The 15,142-nt window shown below is 63.0% G+C and overlaps 2 protein-coding genes across 2 annotated transcripts; one reads left to right on the top strand and one right to left on the bottom strand.

Annotated features, from left to right (window-relative positions):
- The first annotated feature begins 7,823 nt into the window (after positions 1 to 7,823).
- On the top strand, positions 7,824 to 14,443 carry LOC148591875 (RNA demethylase ALKBH7, mitochondrial-like). The gene is given in 6 exon segments (XM_088536617.1): positions 7,824 to 8,112; positions 8,115 to 8,158; positions 8,534 to 8,710; positions 8,862 to 8,986; positions 13,546 to 13,667; positions 14,376 to 14,443. Coding segments are annotated over 6 exon segments (825 nt in total).
- Positions 14,444 to 14,778: 335 nt separating this feature from the next.
- LOC148591874 (persephin-like) lies at positions 14,779 to 15,111 on the bottom strand. The gene has a single exon (XM_088536616.1). The coding sequence runs from the start codon at positions 15,109 to 15,111 to the stop codon at positions 14,779 to 14,781; it is 333 nt and encodes a 110-aa protein (XP_088392742.1).
- Positions 15,112 to 15,142: the final 31 nt, after the last annotated feature.

The following is a 15,142-nucleotide window of genomic DNA, read 5'->3' as shown; positions in this document are numbered from 1 at the left end:
GGACTGGGGGGAATCCCAGAGGGTGGGAAATGGGGCTGGGGGCTCCTGGAATGGGGCTGGGGGGGGGTCCTGGGCCTGGGAAATGGGGCTGAGGGGATCCCAGGGGGTGGGAAATGGGACTGGGGGTTCCTGGACCTGGGAAATGGGGCTGGGGGGATCCCTTGGGGTGGGAAATGGGGCTGGGGGGATCCCAAGGGGTGAGAAATGGGGCTGGGGGTTCCTGGAATGGGGCCGGGGGCTCCTGGACCTGGGAAATGGGGCTGGGGGGGATCCCAAGGGCTGGGGGCTCCTGGAATGGGGCTAGGGGGATCCCAGGGGATGGGAAATGGGGCTGGAGGTTCTTGGACCTGGGAAATGGGGCAGGGGGGATCCCAGGGGGTGGGAAATGGGGCTGGGGGTTCCTGGAATGGGGCTGTTGTGGGGGGGGTCCTGGGCCTGGGAAATGGGGCTGGGGGGATCCCAGGGGGTGGGAAATGGGGCTGGGGGGGCCTGGAATGGGGCTGGGGGGTGTCCTGGACCTGGGAAATGGGGCAGGGGGGATCCCAGGGGCTGGGAAATGGGGCTGGGGGCTCCTGGAATGGGGCTGGGGGGGATCCCAGGGGGTGGGAAATGGGGCTGAGGGTTCCTGAGATGGGGCTGGGGGCTCCTGGACCTGGAAAATGGGGCTGGGGGGATCCCAGGGGGTGGGAAATGGGGCTGGGGGGGATCCCTTGGGGTGGGAAATGGGGCTGGGGGTTCCTGGAATGGAGCTGTTGTGGGGGGGGGTCCTGGGCCTGGGAAATGGGGCTGGGGGGGATCGCAGGGGGTGGGAAATGGGGCTGGGGGGGCCTGGAATGGGGCTGGGGGGTGTCCTGGACCTGGGAAATGGGGCAGAAGAGATCCCAGGGTCTGGGAAATGGGGCTTGGGGGGATCCCAGGGGCTGGGAAATGGGGCTGGGGTCTCCTGGAATGGGGCTAGGGGGGATCCCAGGGTCTGGGAAATGGGGCTGGGGGCTCCTGGGATGGGGCTGGGGGCTCCTGGACCTGGGAAATGGGGCTGGGGGCTCCTGGGCCTGGGAAATGGGGCAGGAGGGATCCCGGGGGGGGGAAATGGGGCTGGGGGCTCCTGGAATGGGGCTGGGGGGATCCTAGGGGGTGGGAAATGGGGCTGGGGGCTCCTGGAATGGGGCTGGGGGGGATCCCAGGGTCTGGGAAATGGGGCTGGGGGCTCCTGGGATGGGGCTGGGGGCTCCTGGACCTGGGAAATGGGGCTGGGGGCTCCTGGGCCTGGGAAATGGGGCAGGGGGGATCCCAGAGGGTGGGAAATGGGGCTGGGGGCTCCTGGAATGGGGCTGGGGGGGATCCCAAAGGGTGGGAAATGGGGCTGGGGGCTCCAGGAGCAGGGGGGGGATTTGCCCCGGGGGGGGGTGTCCGCACCCACCTTGTCCCCCCCAGGAAGGAGCCGCTGGGACGAGCGCGGGGCAGCGCGGGGGGGACGAAGGCGGCAGCGACCCCCTGCGGGCGCCGCTCCTCGGCGCCGGATCCGGAGCGGGATCCGGAGCGGGAGCGGGAGCGGGAGCGGGAGCGGGAGCTGGAGCAGCTGCGGGCCGAGGCGGCGGCCGCGCGGGAGCTCATCGTGCTGCAGCACCGGTGCCTGCAGGTGACCCCGGTGGGGACAGCGCCACACGGGGTGGGGACAGTGTCACACGGGGGGGACAGTGTCACACGGGGTGGGGACAGTGCCACACGGGGTGGGGACAGCGTCATACAGGGGAACAGTGCACAAGGGTTGGGGACAGCGTCATGGTGGGGGACAGCGCCACAGGTTGGGGACAGTGCCACACAGGGTGGGGACAGCGTCATACGGGTTGGGGACAGTGCACAAGGGTTGGGGACAGCACCACATGGGGGGATAGCGCCCCACGGGTTGGGGACAGTGCCATACAGGGGGGACAGTGCCACACGTGGTGGGGACAGCGTCATACGGGGTGGGGACAGGGCCACACAGGCTGGGGACAGTGCCGCATGGGTTGGGGACAGCGCCACACAGGGTGGGGACAGCATCATACGGGGGGCAGTGCCACATGGGTTGGGGACAGTGCCACAAGGGTAGGGGACAGTGCCACACAGGCTGGGGACAGCGTCATATGGGGGGGACAGTGCACAAGGGCTGGGGACAGCGCCACACAAGTTGGGGACAGTGCTATACAGGGGGAACAGTGCCACACGCAGGAGGGACAGTGCCACGTGCATTGGGGACAGTGCCACAACCGTTGGGGATAGTGTCATACGGAGGGGACAGTGCCACACGGGGTGGAGACACTGCCACATGGGGGGGGACAGCGCCACACGGGTTGGGGACAGCGTCATACGGGGTGGGGACAGGGCCACACAGGCTGGGGACAGTGCCATACAGTGGGGACAGTGCCACACGTGGTGGGGACAGTGTCACACGGGTGGGACAGCACCATGGGTTGGGGACGGCGCCCCACAGGTTGGGGACAGTGCCATATGGTGGGGACAGTGCCACACGGGTTGAGGACAGTGCCACATGGCTTGGGGACAGTGCTATACAGGGGGGACAGTGCCACAAGAGTAGGGGACAGTGCCACACCCATTGGGGACAGCGCCACATGGGTAGAGAACAGTGCCACACAGGCTGGGGACAGCGTCATATGGGGGGGACAGTGCACAAGGGTTGGGGACAGCGCCACACAAGTTGGGGACAGTGCTATACAGGGGGAGCAGTGCCACACGCAGGAGGAACAGTGCCACGTGCATTGGGGACAGTGCCACAACCGTTGGGAACAGCGTCATACAGGTCGGGGACAGTGCCACACAGGTCGGGGACAGTGCCACACGCAGGAGGAACACTGGCACACGGGTTGGGGACAGTGCCACGTGCATTGGGGACAGTGCCACACGTGTTGGGGACAGTGCCATACGGGGACGACAGCACCCCACGGGTTGGGGACAGCGCCCCACGGGTTGGGGACAGCACCATACGGGTTGGGGACGGCGCCCCACGGGTTGGGGACAGCACCACGTATATTGGGGACAGCGCCCCACGGGTTGGGGACAGCGCCCCACGGGTTGGGGACAGTGTCACACCCATTGGGGACAGCACCATACGGGTTGGGGACAGCACCCCACGGGTTGGGGACAGCACCATACGGGTTGGGGATGGTGCCCCACGCATTGGGGACAGTGTCACACCCATTGGGGACAGCGCCCCACGCGTTGGCGCCCGGCAGGAGGCGGCGGCGGCGGCGCCCGGGGGGGACCCCGAGGCCCTGGAGCTGCGGCTGCGGCTGCGGGACGAGCGCGGCCGCCTGGCCCGGCTGCGCGCGGCCACCGAGCGCGAGCGGCGCCGCTTCGGGGACGCCGCCGTGCGCCTGGCGCGCCAGGTGGGGACACGGGGGGACCCCCAGGGACATGGGGACACCCTTGGGAAACGGGGACGCCGCCGTGCGCCTGGCGCGCCAGGTGGGGACACGGGGGGACCCCCAGGGACACGGGGGGACCCTCCAGGGCACGGGGACACCATTGGGACACGGGGACGCCGCCGTGCGCCTGGCGCGCCAGGTGGGGACAAGGGGGACCCCGGGGCAAGGGGACACCCCTGGGGCACAGGGACACCCGTGGGACATGGGGACACCCCCCGGGACACCCCCTGGGATATGGGGACACCCTTGGGAAACGGGGATGCCGCTGTGCGCCTGGCGCGCCAGGTGGGGACACGGGGGGACCCCGGGGCAAGGGGGGACCCCCAGGGACATGGGGACACCCTTGGGACACGGGGACGCCGCCGTGCGCCTGGCGCGCCAGGTGGGGACGAGGGGGGACACGGGGACACCCCCTGGGACGTGGGGACACCCCCCAGGACACCCTTGGGAAACGGGGACGCTGCCGTGCGCCTGGCGCGCCAGGTGGGGACACGGGGGGACACGGGGCAAGCGGGGACCCCCTGGGACATGGGGACACCCCCTGGGACACCCCTTGGGACACGGGGACACCTCACAGGGCATGGGGACACCCCCCGGGACATAGGGACACCCCTCGGGACACGGGGACACCCTTGGGACATGGGGACACCCTTGGGAAACGGGGACGCCGCCGTGCGCCTGGCGCGCCAGGTGGGGACGAGGGGGGACATGGGGACACCCCCTGGGACGTGGGGACACCCCCGGGGCAAGGGGACACCCGTGGGACATGGGGACACCCCCCGGGACACCCCCCGGGACACCCCCTGGGACATGGGGACACCCTTGGGAAACGGGGACGCCGCCGTGTGCCTGGCGCGCCAGGTGGGGACGAGGGGGGACAAGGGGCAAGGGGGGACCCCCAGGGACATGGGGACACTCGCCCAGGGCACAGGGACACCCTTGGGAAACGGGGACACCCTTGGGAAACACGGACACCACCGTGCGCCTGGCGCGCCAGGTGGGGATAAGGGGGGACCTCGGGGCAAGGGGACACTGCCGAGACATGGGGACACCCCCTGGGACACAGGGACACCTCGTAGGGCATGGGGACACCCCTCAGGACACAGGGACACCCTTGGGAAACGGGGACGCCGCCGTGCGCCTGGCACGCCAGGTGGGGACGAGGGGGGGCCCCGGGGCAAGGGGACACCCCTGGGGCACCCCCTGGGACACCCCCTGGGACAAGGGGACACCCCACGGCGCGGGGACACCGTCGGGACATGGGGACACCCGTGGGACATGGGGATACCCCTCAGGACACCCTCAGGGCCCGGGGACACCCGTGGGACATGGGGACACCCCCCGGGACACCCCCTGGGACAAGGGGTCACCCCGGGGTGCGGGGACACCCTCAGGACATGGGGACACCCGCCCAGGGCACGGGGACACCCCTCGGGACACGGGGACACCCTTGGGAAGCAGGGACGCCGCCGTGCGCCTGGCGTGCCAGGTGGGGACGTGGGGGGACCCCCTGGGACATGGGGACACTGCTGGGACATGGGGACACCATTGGGGCACAGGGACACCCCCCCAGGACACGGGGACACCCCCCCGGACATGGGGACACCTCTGGGACACCCTCTGGGACACCGCCGGGGACATGGGGACACCCCCTGGGACACCCCCCCAGGACACGGGGACATCCCCCAGGACATGGGAACAGCCCCTGGGACATGGGGACAGCCCGCGGGGCATGGGGACATCCCCCAGGACACGGGGACATCCCCAGGACACGGAGACACCCCGTGGGACATGAGGACACCCCGGGGCATGGGGACACCCCCTGGGACACCCCTGGGACACAGGGACACCCCCCCGGGGCACGGAGACACCCCGCCGGGGCACGGAGACACCCCGTGGGACACGGGGACACCCCCTGGGACATGGGGACACCCCGCAGAGCAGGGAGGTGACGGGAAAGGGACCCCCTGAAGGGCTGGGGTCCCATCCTGGGACAGGGAGGGTCCCCTTGGGGACAGGGAAATGCCACCTCCTTCAAGGCAGGGACCTCCTTATGGGGATGGTGACACTGCCCTGGGTTTGGGGACCCCCCTGGGGACAGGGACACTCCAGGGGACAGGGACATGGCAGGAAAGGGACCCCCTGTAGGGCTGGGGCCCCATCCTGGGACAGGGAGGGACCCCTTGGGGACAGGGAAATGCCCCCCCATCCCCAAGGGAGGGGACAACAAGGGACATCCCCCCCCCCCCAAAGTGGGACCCCCCCCTTCTTTTGGGGAGCAACCAGCCCCCCCAGCAGTGCCCCCCCCCACCGGACCACCCCCTATTTGGTCCCTGGGGTCCCCCCCATGTGTCACCCCCCCTCCATGTGGCACTGGGGGGGGTTGTCCCCAATATGGGGGGGGTCCAATGTGGTCCCCCCCCCCCAGCAGGAGCAGCTGGAGCTGGAGCGCTGGGAGCTGCTGCGGGAGCAGCTGGGGGGGTCCTGGCTGGAGGGTGAGTGGGGCTGGGGGGGCAAATGGGGCTGGACCCCCCCCCGGGGGGGCTTTTGTGTCCCCCCCATTTTTGTGACCCCCCCCCCCCGGGGGGGCTTTTGTGTCCCCCCATTTTTGTGACCCCCCCCCCCATTCCCATAGAGTCGCCCCCTCCCGCGAGCCGGAGCCGCCCGAGTGCCCTGGGGGACAGGCAGGAATTGGGGGGGGGGGCAGAAAAGGGGGTTGGGGGGCAGATAATTGGGGGGGGGGCTGATAATGGGGGAGCTAATGGGAGGGCAGATAATGGGGGGCAGATAATGGGGGGGCAAATAATGGGAGGGCAAATAATGGGGGGCAGATAATGGGGGGCTGATAATGGGAGAGCAAATAATGGGCAGATAATGGAGCTGATGGGGGCAGATAATGGGGGGCAAATAATGGGCAGATAATGGAGGTGATGGGGGGCAGATAATGGGAGGGCAGATAATGGGGGGCAGATAATGGGAGGGCAAATAATGGGCAGATAATGGAGCTGATGGGGGGCAGATAATGGGGGGCAGATAATGGGGGGGCAGGTAATGGGGGGGCAAATAATGGGCAGATAATGGAGCTGATGGGGGCAGATAATGGGGGGCAGATAATGGGCAGATAATGGGAGGGCAGATAATGGGGGGGCAAATAATGGGAGGGCAAATAATGGGGGGGCAGATAATGGAGGAGCAGATAATGGGAGAGCAAATAATGGGCAGATAATGGAGCTGATGGGGGGCAGATAATGGGAGGGCAGATAATGAGGGGGCAAATAATGGGGGGCAGATAATGGGAGGGCAGATAATGGGGGGGCAGATAATGGGGGGGCAAATAATGGGCAGATAATGGAGGTGATGGGGGGCAGATAATGGGGGGGCAAATAATGGGGGGGCAAATAATGGGCAGATAATGGAGGTGATGGGCAGATAATGGGGGGGCAAATAATGGGCAGATAATGGAGGTGATGGGGGGCAGATAATGGGGGGGCAAATAATGGGGGGGCAAATAATGGGCAGATAATGGAGGTGATGGGCAGATAATGGGGGGGCAAACAATGGGCAGATAATGGAGGTGATGGGGGACAGATAATGGGGGGGGCAGATAATGGGGGGGCAGATAATGGGCAGATAATGGAGCTGATGGGGGGCAGATAATGGGGTTAATTGGGGTAATGATGGGGACAAAGGGGGGAATGGGGCAGTTAAGGGGGGACGGGGGAGGAGGGGGCTGTGGGGGGGGCTAAAGGGGGGGTTAATGGCGGGGATTGGGGGTAATGGGGGGTAACGAGGGCACTAACGAGGCTCTGCCCCCCCCCCCCCCGCAGCCCCTGGGAGCCCCGGCGCCCCCACGGCCTGGGCGCCCCCGACGGCTCCTCGTAGCCGCCCGCGTCGTCCCTGTCCCCATCCGTGTCCCTGTCCCCTTCCGTGTCCTTGTCCCTGTCCCTGTCCCCATCTCTGTCCCTGTCCCCGTCCCTGTCCCCGTTTCCCCCTTCCGCCCAATAAAGTGTCCCGTGATGCCCCGCGGCCGCCCCGCACCCTCCCGGTGTCCCGTGATGCCCCGCGGCCGCCGCTCCCGCCGCCAGGGGGCGCTGCCGGCGGACCACAATGCCCCGCGGCGGCGCCCTTCCGGTGCGCGGCGCGCCGAGGTCCTCCCGCCTCCCACAATGCAGCGCGCGGGGGTCCGCCCGCCTCCCCACAATGCCGCGCGCGGGGTCCTCCCGCTTCCCACAATACAGCGCTCTGGGGTCCTCCCGCCTCCCACAATGCAGCGCTCTGGGGTCCTCCCGCTTCCCACAATGCAGCGCTCTGGGGGTCCTCCCGCCTCCCACAATGCAGCGCTCTGGGGTCCTCCCGCTTCCCACAATGCAGCGCGCGGGGGTCCTCCCGGCTCCCGGCATGCAGCGCGCGGGCGCCCTGTGGTGGCGGCGCGCGCTGAGCGGCGTCGTTAGCGACGGCGCCGCCGTTTCCGGGGCCGGAGCCGCCGCAGCTGTTTCCGGGGCCGCCTCCGCCGTTTCCGGGGCCGCCGCGGGCGATGGCGGCGCCGGGGGCTGGGCGGACCCGGCCGTGGGCGCGGGGCCGGTGCGGGCGGCGGCGCCGGAAGCGGCGCGGCGGCTGCGCGGCCTGGCCCGCGTGTGGCCCGGCTTCCTGACGGGCGCCGAGGAGGCCGCGCTGCGCCGCGAGCTGGAGCGCTGCTGGGCCGGCAGCGCTACCAGTTCGACCATTGGGACGGGGTGAGCGGCGGCACCGGCAGCGGCCACCGGGGGGCACCGGGCACTGCGGGGGGGGCGGAGGAGCCGGGCGGGGGTCAGGAGCTGCTGGTCGGGGTCAGGGGTCACTGGGGGTCACAGGAGGCAGAGGTCAAAGGGCACGGGGGTAGAGGCTGGGGGAGGACAATGGGGTCAAGGGGCAGAGGTCAAGGAGCTTAATTGGGGTCAGAGGGCAGGGGTCAAGGTCAGAGGCCACCGGGTGGGGTCAGAGAGTCCCAAATCGGTGGTTGCTGCAAGAGGGGAGGGGCAGGACCCGTCATCCCCGCATCCACCATATGGATCTATGGATACGGATGGATCCGCTATATCCACCCGTGTCCGTGTCCCGGCCGCTCCCAGGCGATCTGGGGCTTCCGGGAGACGGAGCGATCCCGCTGGGAGCCGCCGGCGCGGGCGGCGCTGGAGCGAGCGGCCGCCGCCGCCTTCCCCCCCCCGGCGCGGCCCCCCCAGCCCCTCGTGCACGTCCTGGACCTGCACCCGGGGGGCCACGTGGGGCCCCACGTGGACAGCGTCAAGGTGGGTCTATGGGGGGGGTATTTAACGGGGGGGGTCCCGCTATGGGGCTGACCCCCCCGGGGTGTTTTTGGGACCCCCCCGGGGTGTTTTTGTGCCCCCCCCCGGGTGTTTTTGTGACCCCCCCGGGGCGTTTTGTCCCCCCCGTCCCCAGTATTGCGGCTGCACCATCGCGGGGCTGTCGCTGCTGTCGGCCGCCGTCCTGCGGCTGCGGAGCTGCCGGGAGCCCCCCGAGAGCCTCGAGCTGCTGCTGGAGCCCGGGTCGCTCTACGTGCTGCGGTGAGCGGGGCAGAACGGGGCCGATCTGGGGCAAAACGGGGCCGATTTGGGGCAGAACGGGGCCCATCTGGGGCAAAACGGGGCCGATCTGGGGCAAAACGGGGCCGATCTGGGGCAGAACAGTGCAAATTTGGGGCAAAACGGGTCCAATTTGGGGCAATACGGCGCTAGTTCAGGGCAGAATGATGCCAATTTGGGGCAGAACGGTGCCAATTAGGGGCAGAATGGTGCCAATTTGGGTAAAATGGTACTGATTCGGGGCAAAATGGTGCCAATTTGGGGCAAAACGGGGCCAATTTGGGGCAAAAAGGCACTGATTCGGGGCAGAACGGTGCCAATTTGGGGCAAAATGGTGCCAATTTGGGGCAAAAAGGCACTGATTCGGGGCAAAACAGTGCCAATTTGGGGTAAAATGGTGCCAATTTGGGGCAAAAGAGCACTGATTTGGGGCAAAACGGTGCCAATTTGGGGCAAAAGAGCACTGATTTGGGGTAAAATGGTGCCAATTTGGGGCAAAACAGCACCGATTCGGGGCAAGATGGTGCCAATTCAGGGCAAAATGGCACTGATTCAAGGCAAAATAGTGCCAGTTTGGGGCAAAATGGGGCCAATTTGGGGCAAAAGAGCACTGATTCGGGGCAAAACGGTGCCAGTTTGGGGTAAAATGGTGCCAATTTGGGGCAAAAGCACTGATTTGGGGCAAAATGGTGCCAATTTGGGGCAAAACAGTGTCAATTTAGGGCAAAACGGCACTGATTCGGGGCAAAATGGTGCAAATTTGGGGCGGAACGACACTGATTCAGGGCAAAAGCGCACTGATTCAGGGCAAAAAGGTGCCAATTTGGGGCAAAACGGTGCCAATTTGGAGCAGTACGGCACTGTTTGGGGTAAAAATGGTGCCAATTTGGGGCAAAACGGCACTGATCCGGGGCAAAACAGCACTGATTTGGGGCAAAATGGTGCCAACTTGGGGCAAAATGGTGCCAATTTGGGGCAAAACGACACTGATTCGGGGCAAAACAGCACTGATTCAGGGCAAAATAGTGCAAATTTGGGTAAAAGGGCACTGATTTGGGGCAAAATGGTGCCAATTTGGGGCAAAGCAATGTCAATTTGGGGCAAAACGGTACTGATTAGGGGCACAAGGGGGCCAATTTGGGGCAAAATGGTGCCAATTTGGGGCAAAATGGGGCCAATTTGGGGCAAAAAGGGCCGATTTGGGGCAAAACGGTGCCGATTTGGGGCAAAAGGGCGCTGATTTGGGGCACAACGGGGCCGATTTGGGGCAGAATGGTGCCAGTTTGGGGCAAAATGGGGCCAGTTTGGGGCAAAATGGTGCCAATTTGGGGCAAAACAACACTGATTCGGCGCAAAAGGGCACCGATTCGGGGCAGAATGGTGCCAGTTTGGGGCAGTACGGCACTGATTTGGGGCAAAATGGTGCCAATTTGGGTAAAACAGCACTGATTTGGGGCAGAATGGTACTGATTCAGGGCAAAATGCTGCCAGTTTGGGGCAAAATGGTGCCAATTTGGGGCAAAATGGTGCCAATTTGGGGCAAAATGGTGCCAATTTGGGGAAAAACGGCACTGAATCGGGGCAAAGTGGTACTGATTCGGGGCAGAATGGTGCCAGTTTGGGGCAGAACGGTGCCAATTTGGGGCAAAACGGCACTGATTCGGGGCAAAAAAGCACTGATTTGGGGCAAAATGGTGCCAATTTGGGGCAAAACGGCACTGATTCGGGCAAAATGGTGCCAATTTAGGGCAAAATGGCACTGATTCGGGGCAAAATGGCACTGATTTGGGGCAAAATGGTGCCGGTTTGGGGCAATACGGCACTGATTCGGGGCAGAGTGGTGCCAGTTTGGGGCAAAATGGCACTGATTCGGGGCAAATGGTGCTAATTTGGGGCAAAACGGTGCCAATTTGGGTAAAAAAGCACTGATTTGGGGCAGAATGGTGCCAGTTTGGGGCAAAATGGCACTGATTCGGGGCAAAACAGCACTGATTTGGGGCAAAATGGTGCCAATTTGGGGCAAAACGACACTGATTCGGGGCAAAATGGTGCCAATTTGGGTAAAACGGCACTGATTTGGGGCAAAATGATGCCAGTTTGGGGCAAAATAGTGCCAATTTGGGGCAAAATGGGGCCAATTTGGGGCAAAACGGCGCTGATTTGGGGCTGAATGATGCCAATTTGGGGCAAAACGGTGCCAATTTGGGCAAAACGGCACTGATTCGGGGCAAAAAAAGCACTGATTTGGGGCAAAACGGTGCCAATTTGGGGCAAAACGGCACTAATTTGGGCAAAATGGTGCCAGTTTGGGGCAAAATGTGGCCAATTTGGGGCAAAATGGCACTGATTTGGGGCAAAATGGTGCCGATTTGGGGCAATACGGCACTGATTCGGGGCAGAATGGTGCCAGTTTGGGGCAGAACGGCACTGATTTGGGGCAAAATGGTGCCAATTTGGGTAAAACAGCACTGATTTGGGGTAGAATGGTGCCAGTTTGGGGCAAAATGGCACTGATTCGGGGCAAAATGGTGCCAATTTGGGGCAAATTGGGGCCAATTTGGGGCAAAACGGCACTGATTTGGGGCTGAATGATGCCAATTTGGGGCAAAATGGTGCCAATTTGGGCAAAACGGCACTGATTCGGGGGCAAAAAAGCACTGATTTTGGCAAAACGGTGCCAATTTGGGGCAAAACGGCACTGATTCGGGGCAAAATGGTGCCAATTTAGGGCAAAATGGCACTGATTTGGGGCAAAATGGTGCCAGTTTGGGGCAAAATGGTGCCAATTTGGGGCAAAATGGTGCTAATTTGGGGCAAAACGGCACTGATCCGGGGCAAAATGGTACTGATTTGAGGCAAAACGGCACTGATATAGGGCAAAACGGTGCCGATTCGGGGCAAAATGGTGCCAATTTGGGGCAAAACGGCACTGATTCGGGGCAAAATGGTGTCAGTTTGGGCAAAACGGCACTGATCCGGGGCAAAACGGCACTGATCCGGGGCAAAATGGTGCCGATTTGAGGCAAAACGGCACTGATTCGGGGCAAAATTGTACTGATTCGGAGCAAAACGGTGCCCTTTTGGGGCAAAACTGTGCCAATTTGGGGCAGAACGCACTCATTTGGGGCAAAACGGTGCCAATTTGGGTAAAACTGCACTGATTTGGGGCAAAATGGTGCCAGTTTGGGGCAGAACGGCACTGGTTCGGGGCAGAACGGTGCCAGTTTGGGGAAGAACGGCACTGATTTGGGGCAGAACTGCACTGATTCGGGGCAAAATGGTGCCAATTTGGGTAAAACGGCATTGATCTGGGGCAAAACGGCGCCGATTCGGGGCATAACGGTGCTGATTTGGGGCAAAACGGCACTGATTCGGGGCAAAATGGTGTCAGTTTGGGCAAAATGGCACTGATTTGGGGAAAACGGTGCTGATTTGGGGCACAACGGCACTGATTCGGGGCACCACAGTGCCAATTTGGGGCAAAACGGCATCGGTTTGGGGTAAAAGAGCAGCAATTTAGGGCAGAACGGCACCAATTTAGGGCAAAAGGGTAGCAACTTTGGGCAAAATGCCACCAATCTGGGGCAGAACATCACCAATTTGGGGCAAAAACCCAGCAATTTAGGACAGAACAACACCAATTTGGGGAAAATGGCATGGATTTGGGGTGAAACAGCAGTAATTTAGGGCAGAATGGCACCAATTTGGGGCAAAAAGATAGCAATTTGGGGCTAAAAGGCACCATTTTGTGGCAGAAGGGTACCAATTTGGGCAAAAGGGCAGCGATTTGGTGCAAAATGTTACTAATTTTGAGGCAACACAGCAGCAATTTAGGGCAGAACGGCACCAATTTGGGGTAGAACAGCACCAATTTGGTGCAAAAGAGCAGCAATTTGGGGTGAAAGGGTAGCAATTTGGAACAAAGCGGTACCAATTTGGAGCAGAAGGGCCTTAATTCGGGGCATAACGGCACCAATTTGGGGCATAACAGCACCAATTCAGAGTAAAATGGTACCAATTCTGGGCAAAACAGCACCAATTTGGGGCAAAAGGGTAGCAATTTGGAACAAGGCGGTACGAATTTGGAGCAAAAGAGCTTTAATTTAGGGCAAAAGGGGCATAATTTAGGGCAGAACAGCACCAATTTGGGGCACAATGGCACTAATTCGGGGCAAAAAGGTAGCAATTTGGGGCAAAACTGGTATCAATTTGGAGCGAAAGGGCCTAAATTCAGGGCAAAACGGCAGCAATTCGGGCATAACGGCACCAATCTGGGGCATAACAGCACCAATTCAGAGCAAAATGGTACCAATTCTGGGCAAAACAGCACCAATTTGGGGCAAAAGGGCAGCAATTCGGAACAGAACGGTACCAATTTGGAGCAAAAGGGCCTAAATTCAGGGCAAAACAGCAGCAATTTGGGGCAAAACAGCACTGATTTGGGGCAGAGCGCGTGGGTGAGGGGCAGCAGCTGCAGTTTGGGGCAAAACGAGGCCATTTGGGGCGTCGGGACCCCCCGATTGACCCGGTTCTGCCCCCAGGGGGGCCGCCCGTTACGACTTCACCCACGAGGTCCTGGCCGAGCGGGAGTCGATTTTCGGGGGCCGCCGGGTGCCCCGAGGCCGCCGCATCTCCCTGATCCTCCGCAACGCTCCGGAGCCGGGTGAGATGTAAAAAAAAACCCAAAATTTTGCAAAAAAACCACAAAACACGTTAAAAAAAAAATGACAACGTGCCGCGGAAAAATGTGTGAATAAGAGCATAAACCAGCCCATAAAGAGCCCAGAAACACCCCCTGAAAGGATGGGGAGAAGCTAAAAACAAGGGCATTGAAGAAAGAATTCTGTAAAAAAAACAACTGGGAAGGTTCTGGGGACAACCCTGAAAATGGCTTGTTAAAAATGCTGGAAAAACTGTGTGGAAAATTCAGAATTCCATAAAACTATTAAATAGAACAAGAACAGACTGCATTTTAAAAAATAAAAGGACGTTATAGCATAAAAACCACCCCGAGACACCCCTGGGTCATCCCATCACGGATTTATTGTGCCGGAGCGGCCGAATCCAGCCCCGCTCCGGGCGGGAACCCGGCGCTCCGGGCAGGAATTGTGGGAATTGCGTCGTTCCAGGTGTTGCTCCAGGTGGGAATTTGTTGCGTCTGGGAATTTGCTGCTCCAGGTGGGAATGGTGCCGCTCCTGCTGGGAATGGCGCTGCTCTCATTGGGAATGGTGCCGCTCCCGGTGGGAATGACGCTGCTCCCAGTGGGAATTATGCCTCTCTGGGCGGGAATAGTGCCATTCCCGGTGGGAATGGTGCTGCTCCCGGTGGGAATGGCGTTGCTCTCATCGGGAATAACACCGCTCGGGGTAGGAATGACGCTGGTCCTGGCGGGAATGATGCTGTTCCGGGTGGGAATGGTGCCGTTCTCGGTGGAATGACGCCACTCCAGGTGGGAACGACACCGCTCCAGGCGGGAATGGTGCCGCTCCGGGCAGGAATGCTGCCGCTCCAGGTGGGAATGACGCTGCTCCTTCCGGGTGGAACCGACACCACTCCAGGTGGGAATGGTGCCATTCTCGGCGGAATGACGCTGCTCCAGGTGGGAACGACACCGCTCTGGGTGGGAATGGTGTCGTTCCGGGCAGGAATGCTGCTGCTCCAGGTGGGAATGACGCCGCTCCGGGCGGGAATGACACCGCTCCAGGTGGAAACGGTGCCGCTCCAGGTGGGAACGCCGCCGCTCCGGACGGGAACGCCGGCGCTCCGGCCGCCCTCACCCCACGCAGCGGCAGGCGGCGGCCGAGAGCTGCCGCAGCTGGTGCCAGCGGTGGCCGTCGTCCAGGAAGGCGACGTCCTCGTAGCGCGCGGGGCGGCAGCAGGGCCCGGCGGCGGCGCCGGGCGCCGGGCGCAGCCGCGCCAGGGCCAGCGCGTGGTTGGACGGCGCCGCGGGGCAGCGGCCGCCGCAGAAGCGGAACACGACGGTCTCGGCCGACGCGTAGCCCAGGCCCAGCTCCTGCACCCGCACGGCCCGGCTGCGCAGCCCGCACGGCGCCGCCGCCGCCGCCAGCACCAGAACCAGCACCGGGACCAGCGCCGCGCGCCGCATCCTGCTCCCCGCGCCGAGCCGCGGCCGCCCG

This window comes from Tinamus guttatus, unplaced genomic scaffold, assembly GCF_059628265.1.
Source record: "Tinamus guttatus ecotype Peru unplaced genomic scaffold, ASM5962826v1 Tinamus_guttatus_pri_ptg000683l, whole genome shotgun sequence".
Lineage (NCBI taxonomy): Eukaryota > Metazoa > Chordata > Aves > Tinamiformes > Tinamidae > Tinamus > Tinamus guttatus.
The sequence above is the reverse complement of the archived record's forward strand: the minus strand, read 5'-3'. Positions and strand labels throughout refer to the sequence as shown.

Excerpts from the sequence above, each read along its gene's own strand:
- LOC148591874 (XM_088536616.1), bottom strand. The coding sequence starts at position 15,111 with ATGCGGCGCGCGGCGCTGGTCCCGGTGCTGGTTCTGGTGCTGGCGGCG.